We start from the raw sequence: 17,585 nt of genomic DNA on the forward strand, positions 1-17,585 counted from the left end.
ATACACTCACACAAATATACACACACACACATATATACACACACACACACATATACACACACACAAGGACTTTAGTATAACTTAACCCTCTCTTCCTCAGTGTGGGTTCTTTGACCGGGCACGGCCGCCAGCGGATGACGTGTCGGACCGTGAGCAGTTGACTTCTGACCAATCAGCAGACGCCTAAGAACGCCCACTGGCGCCATGGAGATCGGTTCCTGATTCGAGGAAGCTGTTTGGGAGCAGTTCCACATCCTGAGTGACTTAAATTAATTAAACTGAAATGAGATCTGCAGGCAGGCTGCAAATTTACAGACCAAAGGCTCTTTACCCCCTTTAAAGCTGATCTGACATCAGTGAGTGGATTGCAAACTCACAGACCAAAGGCTCTTTACCCCCTTTAGAGCTGATCTGACATCAGTGAGCGGACTGCAAACTCACAGACCAAAGGCTCTTTCCCCCCTTTAGAGCTGATCTGACATCAGTGAGTGGATTTCAAACTCACAGACCAAAGGCTCTTTACCCCCTTTAGAGCTGATCTGACATCAGTGAGTGAACTGCAAACTCACATTCCAAAGGCTGGGAAGAACACATACAGACGTAACTACACACATAAACACTATTTAAGCAGACACAACCACTTTGATGTATATCAGGCCTCAAGACAATCATGGACAAGTAGAATGGACTCTGGTTCTAACCCTGCTTGTAGTTGAATATGTTTCTATGCACCACTTGCCTCTGTGGGTTAGAGTACTCGGGGATCTGTATGGTTGGATAATTCTAATCAGTTAACCAGCCTGGCTTACATCAAATGGAGTTAACCATCTGATGTCAGTGACTTTGTGTCGCCTGCTTTCACTGTTAAATACATTCCATCATGGTTATATTGATCATACACTCACATGCATGCATGCAAACACACACACACACACAGGGGGCTGTATATATCTATGGATGGTGTATGTGCAATATTGGGACATTCTGTGTGATACTGAAGCATGTTTACACTGGTATTATTTTATTAGAACTTGATGTTCAAATTGTTTGTGTATATTGTTTAGGTAGTATACTATTGTATATGTGAGTGTTTTTGTTGGTATATTAGTATATAAGTGTTGAAAGAGAGAAGTGTTTATAAGGGGTCCACCCTTAACCCTATCTGTTTAAAAAGAGTACGGAACTGCCTTAACATTACAACATAATTATCCAATGTGAGAGGTTTAGGCCTAGATTCAATCAGACCCATTGTTAATCAGCTCTAGCCGACACCCGCATAGCTGATGTTTTATATCTATACACTACCGTTCAAAAGTTTGGGGTCACTTAGAAATGTCCTTGTTAACATAACATCAAATTGATCAGAAATACAGGGTAGACATTGTTAATGTTGTAAATGGCTATTGTAGCTGGAAACGGCTGATTTTTAATGGAATATCTATATAGGCGTACAGAGGCCCATTATCAGCAACCATCAGTCCTGTGTTCCAATGGCACGTTGTGTTTGCTAATCCAAGTTTATCATTTTAAAAGTCTAATTGATCATTAGAAAACCCTTTTGCAATTATGTTAGCACAGCTGAAAACTGTTGTGCTGATTAAAGAAGCAATAAAACTGGCCTTCTTGAGACTAGTTGAGTATCTGGAGCATCAGCATTTGTGGGTTTGATTACAGGCTCAAAATGGCCAGAAACAAAAACCTTTCTTCTGAAACTTGTCAGTCTATTCTTGTTCTGAGAAATGAAGGCTATTCCATGCGAGAAATTGCCAAGAAACTGAAGATCTCGTACAACGCTGTGTACTACTCCCTTCACAGAACAGCGCAAACTGGCTCTAACCAGAATATAAAGAGGAGTGGGAGGCCCCGGTGCACAACTGAGCAAGAGGACAAATACATTAGAGTGTCTAGTTTGTGAAACAGGCGCCTAACAGGTCCTCAACTGGCAACTTCATTAAATAGTACCCGCAAAACACCAGTCTCAACGTCAACAGTGAAGAGGCCTTTTAAAATGATGAACTTGGATTAGCAAACACAACGTGCCATTGGAACACAGGACTGACGGTTGCTGATAATGGGCCTCTGTACGCCTATGTAGATATTCCATTAAAAATCTGCCGTTTCCAGCTACAATAGCCATTTACAACATTAACAATGTCTACACTGTATTTCTGATCAATTTGATGTTATTTTAATGGCCAGAAAAATTGCTTTTCTTTTGAAAACAAGGACATTTCTAAGTGACCCCAAACTTTTGAACGGTAGTATATATATATATATATATATATATATAGAGAGAGAGAGAGAGAGAGAGAGAGAGAGAGAGAGAGAGAGAGAATATAAGATCAAACATAGACATTGTACGTTTTTCCCCTTTTTGTCCCTCCTCGACCCCCGTATCAGAAAACAAAACACAAAAGTATACAACATAATGTTACTTCAATACAAAGCAAAAACGTAAAAGCCTAACAATTTCAGGTGATTAGGTGATCTAGGTCTATATAGCAGTAACCTCAAGGGCTGGGGGTGGGGCCAAGAGCACTAATCTGGAGGAAGGTGATCCTATAGGTCTATATAGCAGTAACCTCAAGGGCTGGGGGTGGGGCCAAGAGCACTAATCTGGAGGAAGGTGATCCTATAGGTCTATATAGCAGTAACCTCAAGGGCTGGGGGTGGGGCCAAGAGCACTAATCTGGAGGAAGGTAATCCTATAGGTCTATATAGCAGTAACCTCAAGGGCTGGGGGTGGGGCCAAGAGCACTAATCTGGAGGAAGGTAATCCTATAGGACTATATAGCAGTAACCTCAAGGGCTGGGGGTGGGGCCAATAGTACTAATAGGATATCATCGTGTCCCAGGTGTAATAAAATGAGTTGGTTGACCCTTGAATGGTATATTTAATTTTTTTAAATTTTAGAAACGGCATCAAATCTTTGAGCCAAAAAGAGGCTGAGGGAGGCCGATAGATTTCCAATCCAATAAAATCATTCTACAGGCCAACAGGGAGGCGAAGGCAATGGCATCTAGCTGTCTATTGGTCAGGGAAGGATTGTTGTTGGGTACTCTAAAAATAGCAATTTCTGCACTAGGCTGCAACTCTATATCAAATGCTTCAGAAATATAGTGGACCAGTAGTCTGCCAGACGGGGACAAGACCAAAACATGTGAGTCAAGTCCGCCAAGGAGCTTTTACAGCTGTCACATGTACCATCAATATTAGGGTAGAATTTGAACAGTCTGGCCTTACTGAAATGGATACAGTGAAGTACCTTAAACTGTATAAGTCTGAGCCGGGCACAAGAGGAGGTTCCATTTACCCTAAGTAAGGCACTAGTCAAATAAAATATTTGTCACAAAAACGTGTTTAGCAGATGTTATTGCGGGTGTAGCGAAATGCTTGTGCTTCTAGCTCCGACAGTGCAGTAATATCTAACAAGTAATATCTAACAATTTCACAACATATACCCAATACACACAACTCTATGTAAGGAATGGAATTAAGAATATATACATATATTCTAGACTTCGTCAGAGATCTCTCCACCAAGTTCCTTTTCCTGCTCAGATTGGATTTTATTAAGTGACGAGTTATCAAGGGACATGATTATCTAAAAAATATGGGATATGAGTCCCTTTAGTTGAAAAGGTGTTTAAAAAAAGGCATCCAAACCCGATCTGGGTGATAGAATTGGAAAGGCGTGGCTTTGAGTGCGAATAAACAGGTGGATGTGGAAATACCTAAATAAACTTGAATGGGGTAGATTACATTTACAAAGATGCCATTAATATATAGGTCATTAAACTTAGTAAGGCCATTCCTCTACCACAGCCTTAAAGCTGAATCCAGTTTGGCTGGAAGGAAGAGGTGATTATTACATATAGGACCTTGAATAGAGAAATCACAAAATGTAAAGTGTTGACGGAATGAAGTTCAAATTTTAAGAGTATTGATAACAATTGAATTGGATATGTAGCGTGAAGCTGAAAGAGGAAGATTGGAGGTGACTAAAGCTGACAAAGAGGAAGAGAAACAGGAGTTGGCTTCTGTTTGACACCGGTCAGTTTCTGGGGTGCGAAGCCAGTAAACAATCTTTCGGATATTCACTGCCCAGTAATAATACATAAAGTAGGAAGGGATAGTCCTCTGTGTGTTCTAATCTCTCTGGAGGAATGCTTTACGTATTATTGGACTCCCACCACCCCATAAGAAAAATATATAAGCTTATCCATTAAAGTGAAAAAGACTTGGGTAGAAAAATAGCTGATGTTTTGGCAGTGTTGGAGGTGTAACTGCATTGGAGCCGTCAAATCGTTGAGGAGCTGCTCTTGATCACTGTCGTGATGCCACACCCGTCCCACTCACGTTAGAAGTTCAGAACGAGAAAGTGTAGACTATATAGAAATAATGACGCTCAAATTGAAACTCACTAAACTAAATAATGAGGATTTTGATCAGCCTAATCGAGGTGAAGATTACATCTCACATTCCAGTGTTCGAACTTGTAAACAAGGCTACATGGGATTTCTCTTAATGCGACTCTGTGCAGCAAATGGCAATGTCCACTTTAGGTATAATGCCAGGAGCCGCTTGTGGATTTGACAGCTATAACCCAGTTCCACTCTGACACCGCCAAAACAACCGCTATGCAGATGTCGGCTAAAGTGGATCTGACTAAATAGAGCCCTTAGGGAGTAAGGTTCAAACTTAATTTCAATTTACTTCACTTCTAGTCATTCACAGTATATAAATATGAAGGATTCTTGTCACAAATTTGATTTGTGTTTTGTTTTTGTACTGAAGAATACTGAAAGATTATTGAAATAAAGTGTCCTTAATTTCCAAGTCCACATTTTCTAATATTGTTTACTGTATTAAGGTGTGGTTCCTCGCTGTCTACTATCACTATATTTTTATTGTGAACAATTGTTTTTATTGAATCATTTTTGTTTTTATTGAATCACATCAAAATGAATACAATAAATAAAAAAACAATACCATTTCCCCCCTTTTTGAACAACCCCCATCGCCCCTCCCACCCCAACCCCCCTCCTATCACTTTCTACATTGACCTGTTCCATCGGAGAAGCTAAGGTGGGTCTAGAATGGACTCATTCCAGCTATCACAGAAGTAGCAACAGGAATGCTGCACAGTAGTCCCGTGTAGCTCAGTTGGTAGAACATGGCGCTTGCAACGCCAGGGTTGTGGGTTCGATTCCCACGGGGGACCAGTATGAAAATGTATGCACTCACTAACTGTAAGTCGCTCTGGATAAGAGCGTCTGCTAAATGACTAAAATGTAAAAATGTAAACCAGAGAAGGCATCTGACATCAGAGAGCAGAAGAGAGCTGCCAGTCACAGTGAAGGAGAACTCAACTCACCCAAATGCTGCCTCAGTAGCCCCTCCAGAGGAATACTGCTGTTGTATTGGACATTTCAAGGTTCACAAAACCCCAGTCAGGGTTGCTCATTAAAAATACACACTCAGGACATTATACAGACCATTTTCGGGTCTGGGAGAAAACAATCAAATTTAATAAAACTCACAAAGGGAAATATATTAGAATCTGTCAGTATAAATATGTTTTATCCTTGTCAGAGATCACAGTATTACATGGAAGGCAACATGAGATATTTTCCATCATTTGGAAAACAATATATTATTTTCATTTACTCCTTGCATGACCTCTATTGTTTTCGAAAGATGGTGTGAGTAACTTTGAGAAGCTATATTTTTAACTTTGGCAACTACGTAAAAATATGAACAGGATGAACAATACATTGTAAACATTGTCTTACAAATACTGACATATGAACCAAACGTACATTCAAAAACAGTCCCTTTTTAAATTAATCGAGACATTATTACAACTCACTGCATACGAAATGTAGACACACAAAGATGATGTAATAAATTAGTGATAAATTAGTTTCTTTACGGAGGATGATACCACTGCAGTATTATATTTACTATATATAAACCACTAAATTCCCTCCATGATAAAATAAACAGAAAATAACAGAAAGTGATACATTTACTGTCTGGATTTGTGGAATTATGCAACAGGCCGCAGAATGCCATCCTCTGTGCTGAGAGGGAAAATACATCCTGTTTTAATACATTTGGTTCAGCATAGTAAAGGGATTAGAATCAACACAACTAGTGTCAGGCTTCAAGAGTTCACTTCTATCCTCACTGAAAGCATTCACCTATATTTATTCCCATCAACATTGGCTTCTCCTGCTGGAAGAAAATGAATGAGGAACCAGTCACAATGCCACAGGGTTCCAACCAGTCAAAGGTGATGCTTGTTGTTTGTGAAACAAGCCAATCAAGTATGAAGAAAGAATATCTGCTCGGTCAGAATCAGTGTGGCTAATGCTCACAGCTCCTACCAGTCACTAGTTCATAAACACTGCCCCGTCCACAGAGCCACCAGACGCTCCGATAGGACGGCCACAGCCAGGATCAGAGGCAGACACGGGCTACTCCTATCGGCCTTGCCCACCAGTAGCAGGTGCACCTTATTGGGGTCTGAGATCATTCCCCGGGCGTCCTCCAGGGCCGCCACGGCCGCCGTGCTGGAGTTGAGGTCCCCTGTGGCCAGCAGGTCAAACAGGCAGGCCTGGTAGTAGATGTCCCTGGCTGGGAGGAGGGCTGCACAGTGGGCATGGGCTGCAGCAGATGGCTGGCTGGAGGAAGAGGAGGAGGAGAGGGAGGAGGAAGAAGAGGGGCTGGGTAGCGTCTCCAGGCGTTGTGAAGGTGGGCAGCCATACACACACAGCTGCAGGTCCTGCTCGGGGGTGAACGCTTCAGCAATGGCGCGTGGCGAGCGTACTGACAAGCCCAGGGAACGCCCGCTTTGACGTACCACCAGGGTGGTGCCGATGTGGGCGGCACGGATCTCAGCCTGGCGCCCAGGCAGATCAGAGTGGACACTCAGGCTGTGCTGGCCCTGCCTCTCCCCGCTGGTCACTGAGCCGTCCACGAAGGCTGCGGGAACGTTGTCCAGCTCCGCCTGGTAGATCTGCTGCTCGATACACTGGCGCCAGTTCTTAAAGATGATGGTAATCTGGTGGAGAGACAACCCTGTTGTTACACACATCCTTCCAATGAGCTTGACGTACGTATGCAACTTTATTTATGTATACAGACATGTCATGCATTGTACATAGTTACATTTTAAAGGTCCAATGCAGCCGTTTTTATCTCAATATTAAATAGTTTCTGGGTAATAATTAAGTATCTTACTGTGATTGTATTCAAACCAAATGGTCCCCCCAACAATTATAGTTTCTTGGCAAAAAGCAATTTCTCAAGCAAGAACTTTGCTTGGACTGTCTGTGAGTGGTCTGAGTCGGGAGGGAAAAACAGAAAACTAGCTGTTATTGGCAGAGAGGTTTGGAACTCTCTTTCTTATTGCTGTATTAACTAATTTGCCGTCTGGTGATGTCACCAGGCTCCATCCCACTAAAACAGGCTGAAATTTCAGGTGGCCTTTTCAAACAGCTCTAAAAGGGCATTATCATAATTTCCACAATTTCACAGTATTATTCAAACCTCAGTGTGGAAATATATATAAAACACTGCGCTGGGCCTTTAAGAGCGGATCGTAAATTGTATAATTTTCTAAAATATATTTTCTAAAATATAATTGACTGTATATAATTTTAGAAATGAGGCCTACTTTGGTGAGAGCCGTGGCATACGCCCCTCCTCTCATGGGGGCGCTAGTTGCCTGAACGTATAGATACTCATTATCGATCAGTGGCCAGGCCCCTTGTACAGCGCACGTCTGGAACTCATCACGAAAGGTGCGAACATGGGGGTCCCCGAACACCCCACAGTGGAGATAGTCAGGGGTCCGGCCTTCACGCTGGAGGTAGCCCTTCTCATAGATGCAGGCGTACCCAGAGATGGGGGCCTGTGGCAGGGGCCGGGGCTGAGCAGTGGGGCCTGTCCTGGGGCAGCTGTGCTGGATGAGGAGGTCCTCGATGCCCTGCACGGCCGAGTGGTAGGCCAGGTCACCCCGGCAGGCGCGGGCCATGCGGCGGGTACACATGGCGTAGGAGCGGAGGGCGCTGCAGTAGCCCGCGTTGCCCCCCTCTCTGCTGCCTCCCCCTCCGCCCCCACCGCTGCCCCCACGGTCCAGGGTGACAGCTACAAAGTCAGAGTTGCACCTCAGGATGCGACAGGATGCCCATACTGAGGGAGGCGGGAGAGAGGTGGAAGCTCCAGTTCATATATCACAACTTAACAATGGTAGGAGCAAAAATATGTATTTCCATTGAGCATGTAACAGAAATATCACAGTTGCTTGACATTGTTGTGTAGTTTGAAGACTAAAGCTGTGGATCATAGAAAGTACCTTGCAGGCAGCACAGGTGAAACAGTAGCAATGCCACTATGACGCTGCATTTCCATGATAGCTGTGAGTAGTGGCTACAGAGGGCCAGTGTCCCCATCCCCTTCCAGCCTCAGGCCGAGGTCTCAGTACAGGGGCTACAGCTGCAGGCAGGGCACAGATAGAGACATTACACACTGTGGCCTGTAGGGGGAAACAACACCACACCACTACCATAGGCACAACCTAGGCTCAACTCCAGTAGACCATTTGTCAATATAGAGCACAATTTGTATTGAATACATTGTCAAATGCATATTGTAATATTTTATCATATAACAAGCGGATCATAAGATCTATGTATTTATCATACCTAGTTTTAAAGCAAAACGCAATATTTACAGTCAGAGTAACTTATGAAAAACAATACAGAAAGATATAATTGTAAGTAATTAAGTAGATAGTTCTTACCGTTTTGAATATATGCTAACTACTTTTTAAGACTGTGTGTTGGTGCAAAACGATCTCCCACATTCTCGGAACCCATCAACAGCACCTGACTGAAGTCAACACCGTTGTGCTTGGGCATGGACAAGAGGAGGGCAATGGAGAGAAAACTGTTGACAAACAAACATTCAAGAATCAGAGCAAAGCAACACCAGTGGCCACCATTTGGTCACATTTAGGAATAGGACCAATAAGTCTTAGTTTATGAGGGCAGTGTTATCCACCTGACCACTGGTCAGATCAGATCATGTTTGAAGCTGACATAATCATAGCCATAATAATAGTCCTATAAACAGCAGTATTTCCATTACAGAGCTTAAGTTTCCATACAGTAGATAAACTGCCCAAGTAACCTAACATCTGTGGTAATCATTGGCATGGTAAACAATTATCTGTTAGTGTTGTGAAGCTAGGTTTGCCACTTGAGACAAAATATTGTAAAACAAAGAAAAACTATGGCTTACCATGTGTGCCACAGCACTAAGTATCAAAACCCAATTTTATGTTATATTTCAGTTATTGGTATAAAGCAAGCATTTACCCATCAAAGCTAGGCTACAACAATGTTGGTCACTTGGTCAATGGGCATTTTGCAATTTGGACTCTTCTCCCTTTTCTGTTTGTCAGTGGAGAAGAACAAACAAGTGCCAGAGAAAGTGGGTAAAACAAAAAAGCCTCTCTTTGTCAAGTCCAATTTAGTAACCAAAAGGATGGCGTTATTGTATTTGATTTATGTGTGGAAAGATCTAAGTTTAAGGAAAGGTGTAGGCCTACATTCCGGTAAGACCTTCACAGAGCTTATGTGCATTACATAGTAAAATCTTTGGCACTACAAGGCATTCCTAAAGCATTGGTGCCAATGGAAGTGTGCCTTTGAAGGCGACATGGCATGGGCCAGATTGAACCATGTGTGCTGTGTGTTTGTGTGTGGTCCTCTCTCTCTCTGAACCAACACTAAAGTCTGACCTTTATTACAGTTTGGGAGACCTGTGCAGTGCGCCAGGGAGAAGGGGTATGAAGGGGGGGGGTGGGGTAGTTACGAGAGCAGCAGGGGCAGAAATAGAGCATGCTAAATATACCAGCCTCTCTCTCTCCACGCAGCCCCTTTCCTTCATGTGCTCCCCTGGTCTGAAATAGTCAGGGTTACAAGGCAGAGGAGGGAAGGGTAAAGCAGGTGTGCCCAACAGCGTTCCAATACTCAGGGAGGGAGTGGCTATGGCTACTAGCTGTCACAATCAGTCTTCAATCAGACACATCTTCAACTTACATTATCAAATGAATCTTCTTTAACTGTATTCCAACTAACAGCAGCAGTGTATAGCACTGCCCCAAACCCAGTCTCTTCACTTCTGTTTTCACCCTTTTTCAATGCCCTGGATTGGTCTCCTTTTGTTGTCCGGTGGGCATTGTGTTCACTAGTGTAGTGGCTGAGGTCTGGAATGTCGGCCAATGGATTCTGATGCAGCTGCACTTTTGGAGTGGGGGTGCTTTGAAAATCCCAGTGACCTCCTTCTGTGCACAGACCAACAACACTGACAGGGTCCTGTTTGTTCCATCCATGAACAGCAAATAATTACTGTGCATACACACACAGACAGTCGCTTGTGAATTAAACACCAATACGGTACTACCTTTAGGGCAACACTGCACCCGTCACCCTTGTTTAACCACAAAACTCGAACTCCCCTTCACACACACACGTTTGTTTTACTATCCTTGTGGGGTTCAAACCTAGCCCTAACCCTTAACCTAACTCTAACCCTAACCTTAACACTAACCCTAACCCTAACCTTAACCCCAAACCCCTAAACCTAACTCCGAACCCTAAACTTAAGCCCTAATTCTAACCCTAATTCTAACCCTACCCTAAACCTAACCCCTAAGCCTAAAATAGCCTTTTTCCTTGTGGGGAACCGTGAAATGTCCCCACTTATTTGAATGTTCTTTGTTTTAGGCTTCTATCCTTATGAGGACCTCTGGTCCCCACAAGGATAGTAAAACCAAACACACACACACACAACGTCACCATTGAGGTGTGTTGGTCACATGTGAGACTCAGGGATGTTTTTGCTCACGGCTTGGCCTGGAGTGACATATCCATGTGGTTCTACATGTCAACACCAGCTCACTTAAAGACCAGTGGTTTTCACTCATTCATTAGACCAAACCCCAACTGGCATTGGACACAAAGACCACAAACACAGAGCAAGCTAATGGTTGTTTGGCTCAACCTCGTTTGATTTCTGGATGAATGAGAATTTAATGTGAATTCAATCTGTTTGTGTCTGCATGGGAAAGGTCAATGAATGTGTGCACATCATAGCATCTTTGTATTTGTAATAGTGCAGCTCTCTCTCTCTCTCCTCTCAAGGTTTCCTTCCACCTGAAGTTTCCCTTCCCACTGTCACATGCCTTAACTGCATTTAGACCAGTGTATTTTGATGGACACTATCAAAACATTCAAATAACTTTAGACTGATTGACTAATTGTATGATCTATTCTATTGATAATCTATCTATTGTACAAATCTATTGTATTTTATATCTATCAATATGAATTATCAGTGAAAGCATAGGATTGATTAAAACAATTATTTATGACAATCAAGTGCTGTACTTCAGGACTATTCAGGGGTACTATTACATTAATGAATGGCTAATATAGGGGTATCATTCTATTGTTGTTGTATAGCTGCTGATGTAACATTCAATTCCACATTGCCAATGTCACCCAAGTGTCTACAGTACATGCCATTCTGCTGTATTTCTTGATTTACTCACAATGACAGGGAATGTTTCTAATATTTGGCCACGTAAAAAGTATTTAAAGCAACAAGTTCCATTGCGGGACAAAGTTAATTGTTATATTCTACAATGTTAGAAAAATATGTTCCAAATAAAAGCTTTACAATTACTTGACCCAATCCATACATTCTTCATAGCTCACAATTAAATATTAGTATCCACCTACTGGGCACACTGGTTAAATCAACATTGTTGCCACGTAATTTCAGTGAAAATAGTTTTATCCAACGTGGAATAGACGTTGAATTGACGTCTGTGCCCAGTGGGCAGGTAAATAATAGGCCACATTTCTGAATTGTGTAGCACATGATTAATTTAAGAATGAAGCACGCAAAGCACCATTCATATCCTCACCTAATCACACCTCTGTTGAAGCTCGGTATGAGACACTGCGTAAATGTCCCCAGCTCAGTCGTTCCGATATGAAAAAGGCGAAGTAGGTTTTGCCTGCACTGACACCAAACTCCCACACTGTCCGAGTGAGCTGCAGACACTGATGTTCAGTCTCAAACTGGTTTCATTGCAAGCCGCTTTTCCTTCCTCCCTCTTTGTCGGCTCTCAGATGAGTGAGATATTTGACAGTTGGATAAATCACTCGCGTCGAACACCTGCTGCTCGCGTAACAACTGTCCACTTGGGCGCACACTCTCCTAGGCACCGGGGGGCTATTTCAAACTATCACAGAGGCTCTGGCAACCTGTTCTATTTGCAACCTGTTGTTGCTAGTGTGTTTTCTTATTTTTATTGGAAGGCATTCTATATTTATTGCCCCCTTGGTTCGTAGGCTATCATAAATCCCCAAGAGAGTCGGTTCAAGCAGTTTTGACAGGTATCCTAGCCAGTTGAGTAGACTTGTGTCAATATTAAGCTGGTGTCGGGGCAATTCGTATTATTTTGTACATAAATCTTTGACACGCCATTTTGTATGATATATTATGTTACGTTATTCATACGAATTATAGGAGGTATAGTATTGTAACGACCCGGTATTGTGTTCTGTGTTCGTGGGTGTGTTATCGTTCTCATGGGTGCTAGCAGGGGTTAAATATGCCAGGACAGATGGAAAGGTTGGGGGGGTATGATGGGTAATCCCGCGGGGTTTTGGAATGCTTAAATAGGGGTTACTGTCTCATCTCTCTCTCTTCTGTTCGGGGCCCTTAACTTGACATGTTATATTTGTGTACGTTCGAGGTTTAGCGGCGTGGGCTGTGGCCTGAACAATAGCCCATTCAGGAATAAACCTGTGTTCTGCCTGTACACCTGGTGCCCGTCTCTCTTTTACTTTATGACCCAGCTGGGTCATTACATTGGTGTCAGAAGTGCTTTCGAACGACGGGATAGATCGAGATTAGGCGAGTTAGCTGTTTCAGTATAGGCCGTGGTTGGCTTTAGCGTGACTCGCAGCTACGGTCATGATGATCGGGCGAGGCGGAAAATTAAGGAAGAGTCGGACAAAGTGTCCGTTGTGGGCTCGGGTGTACCCGGTCGGGAGGGTCAGGCGACGATGGCTGTAGAAGAGCTGGAGAGCCACATGGCGGAAGTTAAATTGTCAGTCAGCAAGATGGCAGAACGGGCGGGTTTTCCTTCACACCGCTCGACCAGAACAGACGTCACGGCGACGGAGATATTGACGTCACCGCGTGCGGAAATGGCTGGGCCTCCTTATGTAAACAGAGATGGCAGCGCCCTATTGCCATTAGCCACGGTAGCGGCTAAACTTCCAAAGTTCAATGGACAAGGTAAATGGGAAGTTTTTTTCACTCAATTCGAGTTGTTGGCTAGAGCCGGGAGGTGGTCTGACGAGACGAAAGGGTTACAGCTTGCCCTGAGCCTGGCAGAGGAGGCGTCGGAATGCCTGCTAACGCTAGCCCCGGACGAGAGGGGCGACTACGGTGCGCTAGTGGAGGCATTGGGGGGCCGTTTCGGCAGCGATGCACAGCCCAACATGCTGCGGATTGAACTGAGTAACAAAAAGAGACTTCAGGGGGAATCATTAAAGGCGTTGGCAAGTGGTATTCTGAGCCTGACCAGGCGGGCTTATGCAACTATGCCGATTGGGGTGCAAGACGAGCTGGCACGGGACAGTTTTATTAGAGCGCTCTCCCCCACCGAACTGGGTAAGCATGTTCAGATGTCGGACCCAGCATCTCTGCGGGCTGCAGTGGAGATAGCCAGGAAGAGGGAGCTGATCTGGGGTGAGGGAGTGAGATTGGAGGTTGCCAGTCAACCAGAGGTGAGAGCAGCGGCGGCCGGGGTGCCGGGGGTCACCAAACCAGAGTGGGTCGACGAGTTGGGCGGGTTAGTCAAGACCACTTTGCTTGTCATTGAGAGGGGCTCCAGACAACATCGCAATGTCAGCTCAACTCCCATTGTCTGCTGGGGTTGTGGCCAGCCTGGCCACATTCAGCGGGAGTGTGGCAGATTCTCCCGTCACCAGGGAAACGACAGCGGGTTCTCGCGCAGGGGGCAGCGCGGGTCCACCCCCCCGCCCCCGAACCCACAGTAAGCAGAAGAGGTACCCAGCAGCACAGGCAAGAGGGTGGGGACCTGCTTCCCCAGGGTGTAGCTGCCACCGTGTTTCCTAGTCCGGTAGTTGTGGTGGGACGTACCACCATTGGGGACATCTGCAATGTCATCGTCAAGGTAGAGGGGGTGGAATGTTTGGCCCTGGTCGACACAGGCTCTACAGTAACCCTGGTGAGACCAGACATACTACCTGTTGGGGTGCGGGTGGAGCCGACCCTTGTCCAGCTACGGACTGTCACGGGGGAGCTAGCCCCCATGTTAGGGAAGTGTCGGTTGTCTGTGACTGTGGGGGGGAGAACTGTGGGGTGTCCAGTGTGGGTAGCAGCGGTACAGGACCCCTGTATACTGGGAATGGACTTTTTGAAAAACTGTGGGGCTCAGTTGGACTTAGCTTCGGGCACTTTGAGGCTGTCGGGGGGGTCCCACAGTGGGAATGTTGCCTTCGGGAGGGCCAGCAGGGGGCAGGGCTGTCCCTCCGTCTTCCTCCAAGCTTGCCGAAACTCCACTGGTCGTCCCGGCTGCTCCCTTGGTCGTTGTGCCAAACCAGCAGCTGTCTCCGGCGGCAACGACCTTCACTCCCCATAATGGTGCAAGCACAGGCAGCCCAGTAGCCCAAAACACACTGGCTCCTTCACCCCATCAGCCCGACGGGGGGAAGGAGGAAGTTATCGACGCCGTTGAGGCTGTGTGGCTGAAAAACTGTCAAGGTCTGGATGAGAGACAACAGAGACAGTTAAAGCAGCTGCTGTTTGACTTTAAAGATAGCTTCGCTTGGGGGGAAGATGAGGTAGGGCAAACGCACCTGGTTCAGCACGACATCGACACTGGGGACACCCAACCCATTAAAATTCGGCCCCGTCGCATTCCCCTTGCCAAGAGGGAAGCAGCAGCCACAGCTATTGCTGACATGTTGCGGGCTGATTTCATTGAGCCATCAGATAGCCCATGGTCCGCGCCGGTCGTCATGGTGCCTAAGAAAGGGGGTAAACTTAGGTTTTGTGCGGACTACAGGGGCCTAAATTCTGTCACCACTAAAGACTCTTACCCCATACCGAGGATCGATGAGTCGCTAGACCACGTCAGAGGGTCCTCGTGGTTCTCTTCCCTTGATCTGCACAGTGGCTACTGGCAGGTGCCCCTCTCGCCTGGGGCACATGAAAAAACTGCCTTCTCCACGGATAGGGGCCATTGGCAGTTCAAGGTGCTGTGCTTCGGGCTTTGTAATGCTCCTGCCACCTTTGAGAGGCTCATGGACAGAGTGCTGGCGGGGATTCCGAGAGACGAGTGTGTCGTGTACCTAGACGACATATTGGTGCACGGCACATCGTTTGAGGGGGCACTGGGAGCACTTAGGCGAGTGTTGGAGAGGATCTCGGGGGCGGGGCTAAAATTACACCCGGAAAAGTGCCATTTCATGCAAAGGGAGGTGGCGTTCCTGGGTCATCAGCTGGGTGGTGAGGGCATCAGCACGATGCCAGACAAAGTGGAGGCTGTGAGATGTTAAGAGCTTCCTGGGTCTGGCATCCTACTATCGTAGGTTTGTGAAAGGGTTTGCGGGGATAGCAGCTCCTTTGAACCACCTTCTCAAGAAGGACACTGTTTTTCAGTGGACCGAAGAGCACCAGCGGGCATGTGAGGCCCTCAAACGTGCCCTGGTGGAGGCCCCTGTCCTGTCCTCACCAGACCCGAACCGTCCGTTTATCCTGGACACCGACGCAAGCAATGAGGGCTTGGGGGCTGTGCTGGCTCAGCGTGGTTCTGACGGGGAGCACGTAGTAGCTTATTACAGCAGAACTTTTGATAAGGCTGAAAAACGCTACTGCGTGACAAGGAGAGAGCTTTTGGCTGTTGTGGCAGCAGTACGCCATTTTAAGTACTACCTGGGGGGCCTGCCGTTTGTGGTGCGGACGGATCACTCCGCCCTGCAGTGGCTTCTCTCCTTCAAGGAGCCAGAGGGTCAGGTCTCCGCTGGTTGGAGGAGCTACAACCCTACGACTTCCAGGTGGAGCACAGGGCCGGCCTTCGCCACAGCAATGCAGACACCTTGTCCCGCCGCCCGTGTTCTGAGGATGGCTGTGGGTACTGTGCCAAACGGGTGGAGCGAGAGAGGGAACTGTGCATGGAGGAGGGAGTCACCGCCACGGTGAGTCAGCTGAGGGTGACAGAGTGCCGGGAGCTTGAGGCTGTGGACGTCGGGGAGTGGAGGCGTCGCCAGGAGAAGGACGCAGAGCTGCGTCCTGTGCTGGGGTGGGTGGAAAAGAGAAGACGACCGCCGTGGGGGGAAGTAGCCCCTCTATCACCAGTCACCAAAGGACTGTGGGCTAAATTCTCAGTCCTTAGAGTGGCTGAGGGAGTGCTCCAGAGGGGGTGGAAAAAGCCAGCTACTGGAGAAATTACGTGGCAGGTAGTGGTTCCCAAAAGGCTGCAAGGGAGCGTGTTACAGCAGCTTCACGGGGGAGTAGGCGCAGGGCATTTTGGGGTCTCCAAAACGTTAAAGCGCGTACGTAAAGGCTTCTATTGGGCCAGGCACAGGAGGGATGTGGAGGACTTTTGCAGGCAGTGCGACGAGTGTGCTGCTAAGAAAGGACCTCCAGGTCAGTCACACGCCCTCCTACAACAATTCCCAGTAGGGGAGCCCATGGAGAGACTGGGGGTAGACATAGTTGGACCGTTTCCAACCACAGACAGCGGTAACAGGTGGATTCTAACTGCTATGGACTACTTCACCAAGTGGCCAGAGGCTTACGCTCTCCCAGACCAGGAGGCAGAAACAGTAGCTGATGCGTTGGTAGGTGGAATAATCAGTCGGTTTGGGGTGCCACAGTCTATACACAGCGACCAGGGGAGAAACTTTGAGTCACGGGTGTTCTCAGAGTTGTGTAGACGGTTAGGCGCGGAGAAGACGCGCACTACTCCGCTTCACCCCCAGAGTGATGGGCTGGTGGAAAGATTTAACAGAACATTAGCACAACAGCTGGCTATCGTTACCTCAAAACACCAGAGAGATTGGGACACCCACTTACCATTTATTCTTATGGCATGTAGGTCGGCTGTTCAAGAATCGACTTCGTGCTCCCCAGCGCTACTAATGTTAGGTCGTGTGTTGCGCACCCCAGCCGAACCCGGTATTGTGTTCTGTGTTCGTGGGTGTGTTATCGTTCTCATGGGTGCTAGCAGGGGTTAAATATGCCAGGACAGATGGAACGGTTGGGGGGGTATGATGGGTAATCCCGCAGGGTTTTGGAATGCTTAAATAGGGGTTACGGTCTCATCTCTCTCTCTTCTGTTCGGGGCCCTTAACTTGACATGTTATATTTGTGTACGTTCGAGGTTTAGCGGCGTGGGCTGTGGCCTGAACAATAGCCCATTCAGGAATAAACCTGTGTTCTGCCTGTACACCTGGTG

At 46.4% G+C, this 17,585-nt stretch overlaps 2 protein-coding genes across 4 annotated transcripts in view; one reads left to right on the forward strand and one right to left on the reverse strand.

Moving 5' to 3' along the window:
• The window catches only part of LOC311108289 (integrin alpha-8-like), a gene marked incomplete at its 5' end in the record, with an annotated part of 42,763 nt that extends 41,632 nt beyond the window's left edge, over window positions 1–1,131 (forward strand). The window contains one exon of the mRNA XM_084150917.1: window positions 101–1,131. Coding sequence (XP_084007043.1) covers window positions 101–187 — 87 coding nt within the window. The 3' untranslated portion in view covers window positions 188–1,131. The remainder of the gene's footprint in view (window positions 1–100) is intronic.
• Window positions 1,132–5,487: 4,356 nt separating this feature from the next.
• On the reverse strand, window positions 5,488–12,212 carry LOC311111562 (hemojuvelin-like). Of its 3 annotated transcripts, none has more exons than XM_084154314.1 (5): window positions 12,009–12,212; window positions 8,814–8,959; window positions 8,367–8,506; window positions 7,686–8,203; window positions 5,488–7,070 (listed from the first exon to the last, which is right to left on the reverse strand). In XM_084154314.1, the coding sequence occupies exons 3-5, from the start codon at window positions 8,461–8,463 to the stop codon at window positions 6,405–6,407; spliced, it is 1,281 nt and encodes a 426-aa protein (XP_084010440.1). In that variant the 5' UTR covers window positions 8,464–8,506; window positions 8,814–8,959; window positions 12,009–12,212; the 3' UTR covers window positions 5,488–6,404. The 3 variants fall into 3 exon arrangements, with proteins under 3 accessions (XP_084010440.1, XP_084010442.1, XP_084010441.1); XM_084154316.1 differs by lacking the exon at window positions 12,009–12,212 and adding an exon at window positions 10,117–10,358; XM_084154315.1 differs by lacking the exon at window positions 12,009–12,212 and adding an exon at window positions 9,314–9,412.
• Window positions 12,213–17,585: the final 5,373 nt, after the last annotated feature.

Source organism: Coregonus lavaretus, assembly GCF_964263955.1.
Source record: "Coregonus lavaretus genome assembly, chromosome: 3".
In the NCBI taxonomy this organism is placed as follows: domain Eukaryota; kingdom Metazoa; phylum Chordata; class Actinopteri; order Salmoniformes; family Salmonidae; genus Coregonus; species Coregonus lavaretus.